The sequence below is a fragment of the Salmo trutta genome, chromosome 40 (genome assembly GCF_901001165.1).
Source record: "Salmo trutta chromosome 40, fSalTru1.1, whole genome shotgun sequence".
Classification (NCBI taxonomy): Eukaryota; Metazoa; Chordata; class Actinopteri; order Salmoniformes; family Salmonidae; genus Salmo; species Salmo trutta.
In genome coordinates, this window is record NC_042996.1 from 15260492 (window position 1) to 15276849 (window position 16358).

The following is a 16358-nucleotide window of genomic DNA, read 5'->3' on the forward strand; positions in this document are numbered from 1 at the left end:
GCGTTGCCCGGGGTAACCAGACAAACAGTGAGTCCCGACACTAGAGCCAATCGAAGCCTTAAAGGTCACTTTGCTCCGAGATGGAGGCGAAACAATTGGTACTGGGCGGAAAGGCCACATTCCCCCCCCCCCCAACACCCCCAGTCCAACTGGAGAAAATGAAAATGTGTTATGCATGAAGTTCTGACATCAGGGCTTTGTGTCTCTGAGCAATGACTTACAACAGGGAGAGAGGGGGAGAAAGAGAGAGAGAGAGAGAGAGAGAGAGAGAGAGAGGGAGGAAGAAATAGGGAGAGGGAGCGAGAGAGAGTGAGAAAGTGAGATGTGTTTGGGGAGTAACAGAATATGCCAGAAAGATAAAGAGGAAAATGAAGACAGAGGGAAAGGGAGGATGGAGAGAGAATTGTGTGATCCAGAGAGAGAGAGAGAGAGAGAGAGAGAGAGACAGAGACAGCAAATCATTTTAGCAACTTAGTACTTTTGTGCTTTACTGCTCTAGTGGAGGAACTGAAGTGGGTTAGTGTGAGCTATTGGATGCCCTCTATTCTCACCCTCTGCTCTATATATCTCTCTTCACTCCATGTGGCAGTGTGGTTGGTGAATGGCACAGGATGGTTTGAATGAGTGTGGGAGACACACCGCTTATCTCCTGTACAGAGAGTAGATATTGTAAAGGCAGGGCCAGGCCAGGTGCCATGAGGCTGAGAGAGGGAGGCGTTTAATCACACACTAATGCCTTGACTCCAGAGACACTGATGCCTCACACACGGACACACACTTGTCGACAGGGCCAAATTCATCTTTCCCGTCAATACCCCCCAATTTCAACCTCTGTCTGACCCCTCTGGAAATGTTCAGAAAACATTCTCATTCCCCATCCCAGCTCCAGTTCGGAATTCTGTCCCCCTCCCTCTCCCTCCAAATGCCCTTTCCTTTTCCCCAAGCCTTTAAGTCATGTGTTTGTTGTTCTTTCCCGCTGTTTGTTCTTCCATGCATGTTGCGTTTGATCCTGCTGGATTCCAGGACCATGTCATCAACACCGGCTGTTGTTTGCAAGCTGTTTGTTTGCGGAGTTCAACTTCAAGTTACGAGGAAACATTTTGTTTTGTCGAGTAAGATTAGACGAGGCAGTTTTCCAAGATCAATTCAAAGTAGTGGAGGTGTAGTGGTCCAATGCGAAGGGTCGTTATTAACTGTCCAGAAATGTAAAAAAAAACATTGCAAGTGTTGACAGGGTGACAGTCTTGTTGACAGGTGAGACTACTGAGCCGGGGAGCCTGGGTAATGTCCCCTCCCAATACAGTAGGACACACATGAATGCACGCGCTGACCATTCTGACGCAGTCCTATAGGAGTGTCCCTGTTCAAGCCAGGAGGCTCTCACCATAGACTCCAGTGTGTGTTAGATCCTACACACCCCAGTGCCGGAAATATCAGGCTTTGAAATGTTGGACCAGGACCAAACCTCTGAAGTGATTAAATCAACATCGCTCTCTCTTATCGCATGTGTGATATGTGTGTGTGTGTGTGTGTGTGTGTGCGTGCGTATGTGTGTTTAGTACTCTCTCAGGAGTGCTGAAACAGAAGTGTCAGACTGGGAGAGTGTCAATGTAAAGTCCTGCCTTTTTTAAACGGGCAAAGTATACCTGAGGGGTCCTCTCTTTCTGGTGTGTTGCTGGTGCAGTAGCACCGCTCTGCAGGGTTTGTTAGTGCTGATCTGCTCTCAGCACCTTGCAGACTGAATGAAACATGAAACTGCCCCCTCGCTGAGCTAAAATGGAGACCATCAGCCAATGATATCAATCTTTCTACATCTGTCCTAGCTCTCAATAACACTCCCCCCTAGCCTACCATTTCCACTAACCTCAAACTACCCCAACTACTGAAAACTCCTATCCCCACACCAGAGGAGGCTGGCGGGAGGAGCTCTAGGAGGACAGGCTCATTGTAATAGATGGTATGGAATGTATGGAACAGAGACAAACATTTGATTTCCATATGTTTGATACCGTTCCATTTATTCCATTCCAGACATTATAATGAGCCTGTCCTCCTATAGCTTCTCACCCCAACCTCCTCTGCCCCACACCTCCTCCCAACAGTCCTTCTACTCTGTCCTCCAATTCAAAACCTCTTTCCCCTTTTCCCCTATGGTCCAAGCCCAAATTACTAGCCATCCCTAAATACAACCCCCCCTCACCTCCCCACCAACCCCCAACCTTATACCCCCTGTACTTACTTGACTGGACCAACTCATAGATAGGGCTGTTGCGATGACCATACTACCGCCACACTGGTGGTCACGAGTTATGAAGGCAGTCAAATTCCACATGACCGTTTAGTCACGGTACGGTAATTAGGCTTCTCCAAGCTCTGATGCTGCTGATGGTCATTAGTAGCCTGCCAAACTTGCTAACTGCCTGGTACTCAGCACTCTATTGTCCCTCTAATTACTCTGACATCAATGCAAATGTATTTGAAAATCTAATCAAACACTTCATGAGGGCCCATGAGCTCATGTTGCGCAACATTTTGCACAAAAAAACAGAGTGATGGCCTCTACTAAAAATAGGAATAGAAAGCTGATACTCCTCTTTTTAGTAGAGACCTGCTATATTTATTTCTCAACTTTCCTAATATTAAGCACATTGCTTATATTTACAACAGGAGTATAGCCTACCTGGCTGCCATGAAAATAAACCATGTGGAAAAGCGTTTGCAATTTAAGTGCATAAATTACATGTATTTTTTCCCCACAGCCCCTGTTTCGATACAGGTGCATGATAATGGTCCATTCTAAATAAAAACAGATTTCACACATATAATATTTAGTATATGTAAAGACAAGATTAAATCAAGAATAGTCTGATGGGTGCCAATATTAGCCTATCACGGCAGAAAAGAGCTTCTAGATATCAGGACAGCGATCACTCACCTCGGATTAGACAAAGATTTTTTCAACAACAACAACAGCAGCAGCAAGCAGGACTCACACGATATTCTCTAAACACCCCACAGGGCAGACATCCCAATTATTCGCAAAAGGAAGCGACGCAGAGGAAGAAGAGCGGGATGCCTCATCCGGACCCGAAGAAGGCAACTAGGAAAGCTGCCGTTACCATCAATATTACTCGCCAATGTGCAATCATTGGACAATAAACTAGACAAGGTCCGATCACGAATATCCTACCAACGGGACATCAAAAACTGTAATATCCTATTTTTCACGGAATCGTGGCTGAATGACGACATGGATATTCAGCTAGCGGGATACACGCTGCACCGGCAGGATAGAACAGCACACTCCTAAGAAGACGAGGGGGGCGAGGGGGGCGGTCTGTGCATATTTGTAAACAACAGCTGGTGCACGGAATCTAAAGAAGTCTCTAGATTTTGCTCGCCTGAAGTAGAGTATATTGTAATAAATTGCAGGCCACACTACTTGCCTAGAGAGTTCTCAGCTATACTTTTTGTGGCTGTTTATTTACCACCACAGACAGATGTCGGCACTAAGACCGCACTCAGCCAGCTGTATAAGGAAATAAGCAAACAGGAAACCACTCACCCAGAGGCGGCGCTCCTAGTGGCCGGAGACTTTAATGCAGGGAAACTTAAATCAGTTCTACCAAATCTCTATCAACATGTTAAATGTGCAACCAGAGGGAAAAAAATTCTAGATCACCTGTACTCCACACACAGAGACGCGTACAAAGCTCTCCCTCGCCCTCCATTTGGTAAATACAACCACAACTCTATCCTCCTGATTCCTGCTTACAAGCAAAAATTAAAGCAGGAAGCACCAGTGACTCGGTCTATAAAAAATGGTCAGATGAAGCAGATGCTAACCTACAGGACTGTTTTGCTATCACAGAATGGAACATGTTCCGGGATTCTTTCGATGACATTGAGGAATACACCACATCAGTCACTGGCTTTATCAATAAGTGCATTGAGGACGTCGTCCTCACAGTGACTGTACGTACATACCCCAACCAGAGGCCATGGATTACAGGCAACATTTGCACTGAGCTAAAGGGTAGAGCTGCCGCTTTCAAGGTGCGGGACTCTAACCCGGAAACATACAAGAAATTCCGCTATGCCCTGCGACGAACCATCAAACAGGCAAAGCGTCAATACAGGGCTAAGATTGAATCATACCACAATGGCTCCGACGCTCGTCGGATGTGGCAGAGCTTGCAAACTATTACAGACTACAAAGGGAAGCACAACCGCAAGCTGCCCAGTGACAAGAGTCTACCAGACGAGCTAAATCACTTCTATGCTCGCTTCGAGGCAAGCAACACTGAGGCATGCATGAGAGCATCAGCTGTTCCGGACGACTGTGTGATCATGCTCTCCGTAGCCGACGTGAGTAAGACCTTTAAACAGGTCAACATTCACAAGGCTGCGGGGCCAGATGGATTACCAGGACATTTGCTCCGGGCATGTGCTGACCAACTGGCAGGTGTCTTCACTGACATTTTCAACATGTCCCTGATTGAGTCTGTAATACCAACATGCTTCAAGCAGACCGCCATAGTCCCTGTGCCCAAGAACACAAAGGCAACCTGCCTAAATAACTACAGACCCGTAGCACTCACGTCCGTAGCCATGAAGTGCTTTGAAAGGCTGGTAATGGCTCACATCAACACCATTATCCCAGAAACCCTAGACCCACTCCAATTTGCAAGGCTGGTAATGGCTCACATCAACACCATTATCCCAGAAACCCTAGACCCACTCCAATTTGCATACCGCCCAAACAGATCCACAGATGATGCAATCTCTATTGCACTCCACACTGCCCTTTCCCACCTGGACAAAAGGAACACCTATGTGAGAATGCTATTCATTGACTACAGCTCAGCGTTCAACATCATAGTACCCTCAAAGCTCATCACTAAGGATCCTGGGACTAAACACCTCCCTCTGCAACTGGATCCTGGACTTCCTGATGGGCCGCCCCCAGGTTGTGAGAGTAGGTAGCAACACATCTGCCACGCTGATCCTCAACACTGGAGCTCCCCAGGGGTGCGTGCTCAGTCCCCTCCTGTACTCCCTGTTCACCCACGACTGCATGGCCAGGCATGACTCCAACACCATCATTAAGTTTGCTGACGACACAACAGTGGCCTGATCACCGACAACGACGAGACAGCCTATAGGGAGGAGGTCAGAGACCTGGCCGGGTGGTGCCAGAATAACAACCTATCCCTCAACGTAACCAAGACTAAGGAGATGATTGTGGACTACAGGAAAAGGAGCACCGAGCACTTCCCCATTTTCATCGATGGGGCTGTAGTGGAGCAGGTTGAGAGCTTCAAATTCCTTGGTGTCCACATCAACAGCAAATTAGAATGGTCCAAACACACCGAGACAGTTGTGAAGAGGGCACGACAAAGCCTATTCCCCCTCAGGAAACGAAAAAGATTTGGCATGGGTCCTGAGATCCACAAAATGTTCTACAGCTGCAACATTGAGAGCGTCCTGACCGGATGCATCACTGCCTGGTACGACAATTGCTCGGCCTCCGACAGCAAGGCACTTCAGAGGGTAGTGCGTACGGCCCAGTACATCACTGGGGCAAAGCTGCCTGCCATACGGGACCTCTACAGCAGGCGGTGTCAGCGGAAGGCCCATAAAATTGTCAAAGACCCCAGCCACCCCAGTCATAGACTGTTCTCTCTACTACCGCATGGCAAGCGGTACTGGAGTGCCAAGTCTAAGACAAAAAGACTTCTCAACAGTTTTTACCCCCAAGCCATAAGACTCCTGAACAAATGGTTACCCGGACTATTTGCATTATGTGCCCTCCCCCTGCCCCCCCTCTGCTACTCTCTGTTTATCTTATATGCATAGTCACTTTAACTATACATTCATGTACATACTACCTCAATTGGGCCGACCAAACCGGTGCTCCCGCACATTGGCTAACCGGGCTATCTGCATTGTGTCCCACCACCCGCCAACCCCTCTTTTTACGCTACTGCTACTCTCAGTTCATCATATATGCATAGTCACTTTAACCATACCCACATGTACATACTTCCTCAATAATCCTGACTAACCGGTGTCTGTATATAGCCTTGCTACTCTTATTTTCAAATGTCTTTTTACTGTTGTTTTATTTCTTTACTTACCTACACACACACACACACACACACACCCACACACACACACATACCTTTTTTTTCTTCGCACTATTGGTTAGAGCCTGTAAGTAAGCATTTCACTGTAAGGTCTACAACTGTTGTATTCGGCACATGACAAATAAACTTTGATTTGATTTGATTTGATCACATGTGAATTATATATTATCACTTGTGAATGATGCCCAACTTAAGAAACAAAGCCTTTTTTTGCAACTTTTTTTAATCATAGTCGCACATCTCTTGTAGCTTAGCCCGTAGGCCAATATGTTTTAATAAGGTTTGTATAACAACTAAAGTGGCCGAATAACTTAAAATTAAGCACATTAATCCGCTTTACAAGGGGTGTAGAGCTTAACTGGCATACATAAGCAGTTTCAAGTTTGGGGAAGATCATTTTCACCATAAAAATGCACCTTTATAATAAAAGCATTACATGCATAATTGCACTTTTGATAATGGTGTTTTCTGCTAATGGAACATTCACTCTTATAGCCTACTACCATGTGCGCATTGCTGCGCTTATAATGTGAAGAAATAACCTAATAGTTTAGCAACATTTTGATCTGTTGCGTCAGCCACATGGAGTAAAAAAGTTTTCAGGATGCTAGTGGTTGTATTAATTTTGGATCTATTGTCACAGCGTCCACAGAAGGTGGCGCCCCTCCCCGGTCGGGTGGTGCTCGGCTGTCGTCGTCGCCGGCCTACTAGCTGCCACCGATCTACGTTTCTGTGTCTTTTGGTTTTGTCTGTCTAGGTCCGCACCTGTTCCTTGTTAGTCATTAGTGGGGGGGTATTTAGTTTGTCCTTTTTGTTTGGGAATTAGTGCGGGATTGTTTCATGTCATGTTCTTTGTGATAGTCGGCATTTTGCGCTGCTTCAGTCACGCCGCGTATTTTTGGATTTAGGCATTAGGGTTGCCAGCCCCGTGTGTTTTGTATTTTGGAGCTGTCCTACCGGTCTGATATTCTGTGCACCCTGCCTTGTGGCGCACTTTATTTATCGGGGATTATTAAACATCTGTTCAAACGGACCTCAGTCTCCTGCACTTGACTCTACCCTTTCCTGCTATCAAGGATAGCTGTGACATCTATAGCATCCCACAACTTTCCCAGACTATGTTTGGAATATTTATTTATCGCACAGAACAGAATTGGTCTACCTTTGTACAATGGGGGATAGTAGATTGACATAGGCTTGCACTTTTGCTGTTCTTTAAGCCTACTCATATTGTTGGCTGATGAAAAGTTAATGTGCATAGTTCCGCCAATATCTTCAATATGCACCTCGGAATTGGATAAGAATGCGCTGTTGCGTCCCCGATGTATCTGTCTTCACTTGTAGCCTGTGAGAAAGACCCGATCACGTGATGGAGAAGCGCACAGCAGCTACTGGCTGCAAAAGGCATGGATTTTTTTGGGGTGCATTATGGCCACACAAAGGGGATGCTGCTGTGAAATTCTAGGCAATTACCAAGTGCTTGTCAAATTGTGAATGAGTGACTGATATAGTGTGTACAGTCTGCACAAAAAAAACAAAGCAGAGCTCATACCTTTCAAGCGACTTTAAAAAAATCATCATTAGAGTCTCATCATGCAGCCTTACAATGTATTAAAAATCAAAACATATAGTTCAACGTTTGTAGCATAACTAAAGTTACATGAATAACTCTAAATTAAGCATATAGGAGTACCTATTTCTTTGTTAACCACTCAACACAGAATAACCGCATGTGCGCACTTCCTTCATTGTTTGGAGAAAATATCCTTTCTATTTTATTCAGCTTTCTTCAATTGTATTTTTCACACTATCAATTAATGCCATGGAATTCTAAGCAAATCTTGTCTGCTAAATTAACTAGTGTAGCCCACAGCCATTTAGAATAGCCAGATAAGGACATAAGGACAACTCAGAGTATGCTGTTCTTCTGAAATAGATTTCTTCTGAAATAGATTCTTCTGAAATACATTACATTTTCTTCATATCATGCTTCTTTAGACCTGTCTAAAATAAATAATGGATTTATTGTGCAGGTGTAGGATATAATACATGGATTTATTAGACTTTTTAAAGTGTAGATGTTCCAAAGGTCAGCATCAGTGTCTTGTAGGCTGTGTGTGGGAGCCTGGAGATGCTAAATGTGTTTGTGTTAATTAACGGTCAATTACCGTGAGACCGACAGTTATTTGCTTGACAATCACCGGCTGACGAAATTTCGTGACTGCCACAGCCCTACTCATAGAGCATTCACAAACACCCCCGGGATGCTGAGTCCCACACAGAGCCTCCGTGGCTCCATTCCCAGAAAGTCCAATCCCCCAAACCTCAGATGGGAGAAACCAGATACCCGTAACATGGTGAACAGGGAAAACATGAGGTTTTCAGAGATTCTTTCTTTCATAGTTAATATTAAGATCCATAGCAGGGTGTATGCTGAAAACATCCTGACCTGGATTCTATGTAGGAGTGAAAGGAGGGGAAAAGAATGTAAGGAAAGGAAGAGAGGGAAGAGAAGAGGAAGGAAATGCCTCTGTCAGTGTGCTTGTCTGCTGCGTGGAGTCATGTTGAGGAGTTTGGCTGGAGATTTGAGAAGTTGTGTGGTCTGGAGACCACATACTGAGTGTCTCGGTCTTGACTCGGTCTCTGACAATTATCAGCTTCCATTCAGTCGGCGCATAAAAACGCTCAGACAATTAGACAGATAAGTCGGGCCGTAGGGGACCTCTGTCATTTTTTTAAATTCCATGTATGTGTGTTCGGTATGTGTGTTTGACTCTGTATTTATGTGTGTCTGTGTTTCATTTAAACTGACCTCATTTCATTTACCTATGGTTAAATGGCATCCAGTTTCAGTACACTCTTAGAAAAAAGGGTTCCAAAAGGGTTCTTTGGTTGTCCCCATAGGAGAACCTACATGGAACCCAAAAGGGTTCTACCTGGAACCGAAAGGGTTCTATTTGGCACCAAAAAAGGTTCTTAAAAGGATTCTCCTATGGGGACAGCCGAATAACCATTTTAGGTTCTCGATAGAAGTGTGTAGCACTGACACACAGCTCTGTCCTCTGTCTAGCTTGGTTAATACTTTACAGCTACATGTTAGATGTAGCCTAGTGCTGTTACTAGCAGTACTAGCAGTACTAGCAGTACTAGCAGTACTAGCAGTACTAGCAGTACTAGCAGTACTAGCAGTACTAGCAGTACTAGCAGTACTAGCAGTAAACACTTTTAGACAACACAGAGATTAATGTAGACCTGAATATTGTCATGAGAGATGGGAAAATCCTCAGATGAGTCTGGCCCAGCTGAATGTGTACAGTCAGTCAGGAAACAGACACACAAACACATGACGTACACCCCAAACTCCCACTGCTCCAGATCCTGCAGTAACGCATACACAATCCAAGGGAAAGGGGGATACCTAGTCAGTTGTACAACTGAATGCCTTCAACTGAAATGTGTCTTCCTCATTTAACCCAACCCCTCTGAATCAGAGAGGTGTGGGGGGGCTGCCTAATTTTAACATCCACATCTTCGGTGCCCAGGGAACACTGCCTTGCTTAGGGGCAGAACAACAGATTTTTACCTTGTCAGCTCGGGGATTCAATCCAGCAACCTTTCGGTTACTGGCCCAACGCTCTAACCACTAGGCTACCTGCCACCCCAATGTGCTTGTATGTGTGAGGGATCATCCAACTAGACAAGACAAATGGATCGCAGCAGGAAGCGAAGAGTAAACATCAGTATGATGAAGACGATGTCTGAGGAGTCCTAGAGTGATTCCATTGCCTAATCCCCCCCACCATCTCCCCCTGCCGCTTTATGTGTGATCTCCCTGGTAATCCCTCCCACCATCTCCCCTGCCGCCTTATGTGTGACCTCCCTGGTAATCCCCCCCACCATCTCCCCCTGCCGCCTTATGTGTGATCTCCCTGGTAATCCCCCCCCACCATCTCCCCCTGCCGCCTTATGTGTGACCTCCCTGGTAATTCCCCCCACCATCTCCCCCTGCCGCCTTATGTGTGATCTCCCTGGTAATCCCCCCACCATCTCCCCCTGCCGCCTTATGTGTGATCTCCCTGGTAATCCCCCCTACCATCTCCCCCTGCCGCCTTATGTGTGATCTCCCTGGTAATCCCCCCCACCATCTCCCCCTGCCGCCTTATGTGTGATCTCCCTAGTAATCCCCCCTACCATCTCCCCCTGCCGCCTTGTGTGTGATCTCTCTGGTAATCCCCCCCACCATCTCCCCCTGCCGCCTTATGTGTGATCTCCCTGGTAATCCCCCCCACCATCTCCCCCTGCCGCCTTATGTGTGATCTCCCTGGTAATCCCCCCTACCATCTCCCCCTGCCGCCTTGTGTGTGATCTCCCTGGTAATCCCCCCTACCATCTCCCCCTGCCGCCTTATGTGTGATCTCCCTAGTAAAGTGATCACCGTGGCAGTCAGGCTGGGGCAGCCAGATTCTCATAAAAGCAGAGTAAACACAGATGTTGATGTTGTTGTGCCAGGCAGCTGAAAGCCGAGGGCAGACACCAGAACTCTGTTATTATGATTCTACAACACACTGCTTCTCTTTAGAACAGAACGATCAGATGGCGCTAGTGCAGTAGTGTTTGTGTGTGTGTATGTGCGTGTGCGTGTGTGTGTGTGTGTGTGTGAGTGTGTGTGTGTGTGTGTGTGGTAGAGGCCCCACACAAAGGGTTAGGGCTAGACCTAATCTGCTCCCCAGTTTGTCTGTTAAGTTGTAACTGTATATGGCAGAGGGCGTAGCCCTTTCCTCCAATCAAATGACCTGGTGGCCTCACAGGTGGAATGTTGTTAATATTTTAATAAGCCACTGAAAATCCGGTGTTTCTATGTCAAGCGGTTTTGATATATTTCAGTGGTCTGTGATGTATATGAAGTGTAATATTGGAATGCAAACTCAAAATGGAATACATTTCAACTCTATATCTGACATGGTACAGGTGTATTCTTCAATTTAAGCCCATAACCATGTGTGATGTGTGTACTTTTGTCTCAAAGTAGATTTGTTTAAAACTACCAAGAAACCCTCTGTGTGACCCTGATTTAGTCCACTGCAGTAAAAGGTTAAACTCAAGTTACCTGGGGAGCCAATTTATAGCGGCCAGTATCGCTTTCATGGGAGTATTGCTTTCTTGCGCAATACCATAGTCTATTACTATGTTCTTTATTCAGTATCAGTACCTTAGTAAATGACCTGACCTTAACCCTCCCCTCTCTCCCCCTTTCCCCTTTACAGACAGTAAGGCCATCGTGGATGGGAACCTGAAACTTATCCTGGGTCTGATCTGGACTCTGATCCTGCACTACTCCATCTCAATGCCCATGTGGGAGGACGAGGACGATGAGGACGCCAAGAAGCTGACCCCCAAGCAGAGGCTGCTGGGATGGATCCAGAACAAGGTGCCCCAGCTGCCCATCAACAACTTTCATCGTGACTGGAGGGACGGCAAGGCTCTGGGAGCCCTGGTTGACAACTGTGCCCCAGGTAAGGCTTTGAGGAGCAGTTTGAGTTCAGATTGTCAATCTGTAAGAACTGCAAGAGCTTTGTAAGAGCTGATCCAAGATCTGAACATTCATTTGTTGACAGTAGTCTTCCAGGTTGTAACGAATTTGAGAGCTGTTTGAGGGTTGATTAATCGTCCATACTATTCACAGTACTCTAAACACTAACCTCAGCCATAATTCCAAGTATGTGTCACAGAGAAGTTCCAGAGAAACTCCAGTTATTTATTGTGTTTTTGAAACAGTCTTGTTGAAACACTAATGAGTCCAGGTCAGGGGTAAGGGTTATGTACTAACTGGGGGCCTTGGTTGAAGACAATGAGAATGTTTATTTTTGGTGAGTGTATGCATGGCATGTTCTGTGGGGTGGGGGGTAGAGGTTATGGTGCAGGGGCTACCATAGAGCACGACATCAATGAGAAGATCCTATTCAAGGTGGGGATGTGGGCGCTACGTATGAATGGATGAGGCCAAAAATAATACAAGCTGCATTCAATAAGCAATATTCCTGAACTGCACAACTTCACATCAGAGAAGGGGAGACCTAGAGGAACCAGAATGGGAGGTGTGTCTTCCGTATGCTCTCCCCTACCACCCCTAACTCTTAATCAGAACCAGCCGTTTCGTCATTATAAAACTATCTGATGAGACAAGAATGAGGGAAAGAGAGAGGAGGAGGAGGATGAGGAGGAGGAGTGTAGGGGGGTAACCAAAAAACGGAGACATTTAGAATCCCCAAACCACAGAGAGATAGATAGTACATAGCCGGTAATTAGAGATCAGGGTCATCAGGGCCTAGCCAGGGGGACTTGCCCGACAACTGCCCTAGATAGAGTGATCCCCGCTGGGGAAGGTTTCATAACTCTAGGCTTGGCTCTCTCGGTGAAGGCCTCTACTAATTTGGACTAGGCTCCTGGCAGGCAGTAAGGCTTTCTAAGACATGGTTCCAAGGGGAACTCAGACTGACCTCGGGTCAGGAGACATGTCTTGTTCCACAGAGCCTCTAATCCTGTGTTTGTACAAATGGTGTGAGACCAGATGAGTGGAATGGTATTAATAGGTTCACAGAGTTAGTTACTCCAGAGAAATGAAGCAAAGAACTGATGTGCGCTGTCTTTTTGTTTGCTGAGTGTCTGTATGTGTGTATAGGTGTTTGTCTTTTGTAGGTGTGTGAGTGTGAGTGTGCGTGTGCGTGTGAGAGAGAGCCAATGTGTGAAGGTGTGCTTTATTTGTTTTCATGTGTTTGGATGCTTCTGAGTGTGTGTCTATGCGTGTTTGTGTGCATGGCAAAGTGTGTTTGCTCAGGCAGGAAGTTGAGAAGTGTGTTGGAGAGAGGCTAAGGTGGGGGAACAATAAACAAACAACGACTCCATTCTCCCCCATGCTGAGCCTGTCTAATTCACTTACCCAGAGCAGCGGAGTCACAGAGCGTGTGTGTGTGTGTGTGTGTTTGTGCTTTACATGTGCGTTTATGGTGTACGTGCCTAATCATGTGTGTGTGTGTATGTTTGTGTGTGTGTGTACATTTCTGCTTTTCAGGGTGAGTGTGTGTTTATGGTCTAGGTGTCTGTATTAGTAGTGTTTACACTGCGGTTACACAAATCTCTGACACTGAGCAGGACTAACTAGCAGGTTTTATTCTAGGCTTTGACCGTACAGGGCTCTGTTTCTCTCTGCACTCACTCGCATTCGTACTGATAGATCCAGAACAAGCTATACAGTCACAGTACACATAGCGTTAGGGCAAAGTTCAATTCTTTCACCTTCTCTCGCAGTGACACCTCTGCCTATATGCAGACTACGGACTGCCACTAGGCCCGTGCTCAGGGGCCCTGACCTCCAGTGGGACCCCATTGATTTTGTTAGCCACTCGTAATTCATGGCAAAATATGTAGAACTGCAGGGAATTAGCTTTGAAAATGCAACATTTTCTCTCCATCCCTGGAAAAAACAAATCTTGCAAGGGGCCCCCCAACCAAATCTCGCTTAGGGCAGCCAAAACGCGGCCCTCTTCTCTTGTCAGCACAAAATGTAACATTCAGGACCGTTCACCCATTAGCAAGAAATGTGACACATACAGTAGAGCATAAAAACAACATTGTACTTTTCTTTTCCTACTACCATTGCCTTTGCTGATAACTTCTTCAATGAGGGAAAATGTACTTACTACGATTGTGATATGTGCCTACGATTGTACTTATGATGTGCCTAAAATGTACTTACTACGATTGCCTCACCTAGCTATCTTAAGATGCACCAACTGTACGTCACTGTGGATAAGAGCGTCTGCTAACTGACTAAAATGTAAATGTAAAATATAATAACTGTTTTGTGTGAAACTCAAACTGCTCTCAGACCTGCTAGCCTCTACAGCGTAGTTAATTGGTCCCGACACCTCGAGTTCCCCTGATTCAGCCAAACCCCTTCCCCGCAAGGCGCTGGAGATGGGTGTGCTGCAGACTGCAGTGTGGAGGCAGTGGGTTTCTGGCTGTTGTAACAGCATGGAGAGTGTCAGAGTAGAGAACACAGCAGCGAGGAACTCAATAAGTGAAAACACATGTAGCATGCCGCATTTCCTGCCAAACACATTATTGTGTGTGTGTGTGTGTGTGTGTGTGTGTGTGTGTGTGTGTACTCATGTATGTTGTTAAGGAGCAACAGGAACAAGGCAGAGGCCTCTCTGTTAGAAGTAAGGGCGGACAGTAAAACAGTGAAAGTAAAGCGTATTGTCCGTAAATTAAGGAAAGGTTTGCTCGTGGCTTGAGTCCATGCCTTGTCCAACGGTATATTTACACTAGAATACAACAATAAGCCAGGATTAAGCAACAGGGAACGGAGAGGGTTTGGACACACACACACACACACACACACACACACACACACCACACACACACACACACACACACACACACACACACACACACACACACACACACACACACACACACACACGCACGCACACACACACACACACACACACACATACACACACGATTCCACAGCAACGTTAACACAGCATCCTATCCTGAGGTTGATCCCCTCTCCTCAGAGTGAAATGTTACCCATCAGATTTTACCCGACACACCCCTCTATCCACCCCCTCTGAATGGCCCTCTCTCACCCTCACACTACCTGGTCACAGACCCCCCAGGGCCAGTAAATCACACCTCAGCCTAAAAGAGGCACATTAAACAGGTATGAGTTGGTTGAAAAAGGTACTAGTTTATACTACTGGCCAGCTGTACAGGGCTCATTAAACATAATGACCCATTTTGAGTTGTGCGTGTGCATTGAGTGTATGATGGTGTGTGTGTGTGTGTGTTTATGGAACACAAACAAATATGAGGGTCAGGTACAGCTCTTTGGCAGTGTGGGAGAATGCTTTGGGGATTTATGTTCCTCTCCGGTTAGTTTTTCAAAATCGCCAAGAGACCCCTCACACACTCACTCTCTGCCATGTATTTGTTTAGTATCCTTTTGCCTCACACCTCTGTTTTCATACGGCTCCAGGCAGTAGTGGGGTTTGCGCAAGGAAGCCACACTGAGCTGAGAACATTCTAGATGACAGCTAATGAAACTTATGGAAAATGTATTGCCATATACTGAGGTGGGCGAAACAACAGTAAAAAACAACAAACCACTCTGTCACATTGAGTAGTGCTGAGCCCTCTTTCCCGTTCCACAGTCTGTGGATACAGCCTGGTCTCATAGACTAGACGTAACATAGCACATGTAAATCCTGGACACTCAAATTAGTATTATACTGTATGTTACGTTTGATATGGTTACATAAGACAGAAGGTTACTTAAAAAAAAAAGAAAGGAGGGTGCTTGGTCTTGATGGATGGGTGGGCATACAATGCGAATGTCTAGTAACGCAAAGGTTGCGTGTTCAAATCTCATCACGAACAACTTCAGCATTTTAGCAACTTTTCAGCTTCTTACTACTTTTTAGCTACTTTGCAACTACTTAGCATGTTGGCTAACCCTTCCCCTAACCCTAACCTTAATCCTAACCCCTAAACTTGCTAACGTTAGCCAGCTAGCTAATGTTAGTGATAACCACCTAGCTACCATTAACCACAGCAAATTAGAATTCGTAATATATCTTACGTTTTGCAAATTCATAACATGTTGTATGTTTTGGAAATTTGTAACATATTGTACGCTTTGCAAATTCGTAACATATCATACCAATTGTCATTCATAGCATATCATACGAAATGGATGATGGACATCCACAAATGAATGCATGCCATATTAAACGTAACATATCATACTAAATGTAGTGTCTCGGATTTACGTACAAAAAGGTACAAAATGCTGAGACCAGGTTGGTGGATAGAGAACTCTGTAGTGATGACACTCTGTGTTTGTATGTCGTCTGAGGCTTCCTACATCTCTCATCCTCACGTCACTCCCTGATAATCCTATAAGCTGCATTGTGTGTGTGTGTGTATGTGTGTGCGTCAGCTTTGTTTAAAGTGACCCACAGTCGGACATCAGGAAAAAAGTAACTCACCGCTCTCTAAGCATTGACCAGCTCACTCTTGCTTGTCTCTACGTGTCTCTACTGTAGAGGCAAAGTATTGCGGGTAAACATGGTTTGGCAGTTGTTGTCAAGGTTATAGTGAATCGTAGTGGATGTAGCTATGTTGATTCTCTGTGTACTGTTGTCC

At 45.7% G+C, this 16358-nt stretch overlaps 1 protein-coding gene across 8 annotated transcripts in view; it reads left to right on the top strand.

Annotated features, from left to right (window-relative positions):
- LOC115180558 (filamin-C) overlaps positions 1-16358 on the top strand; it is an 88302-nt gene that overhangs the window by 21739 nt on the left and 50205 nt on the right. For all 8 annotated transcript variants that reach the window (XM_029742732.1, XM_029742733.1, XM_029742734.1 and 5 more), the window contains exon 2: positions 11414-11662. In XM_029742732.1, the coding sequence (XP_029598592.1) occupies positions 11414-11662 (249 nt within the window). The remainder of the gene's footprint in view (positions 1-11413; positions 11663-16358) is intronic.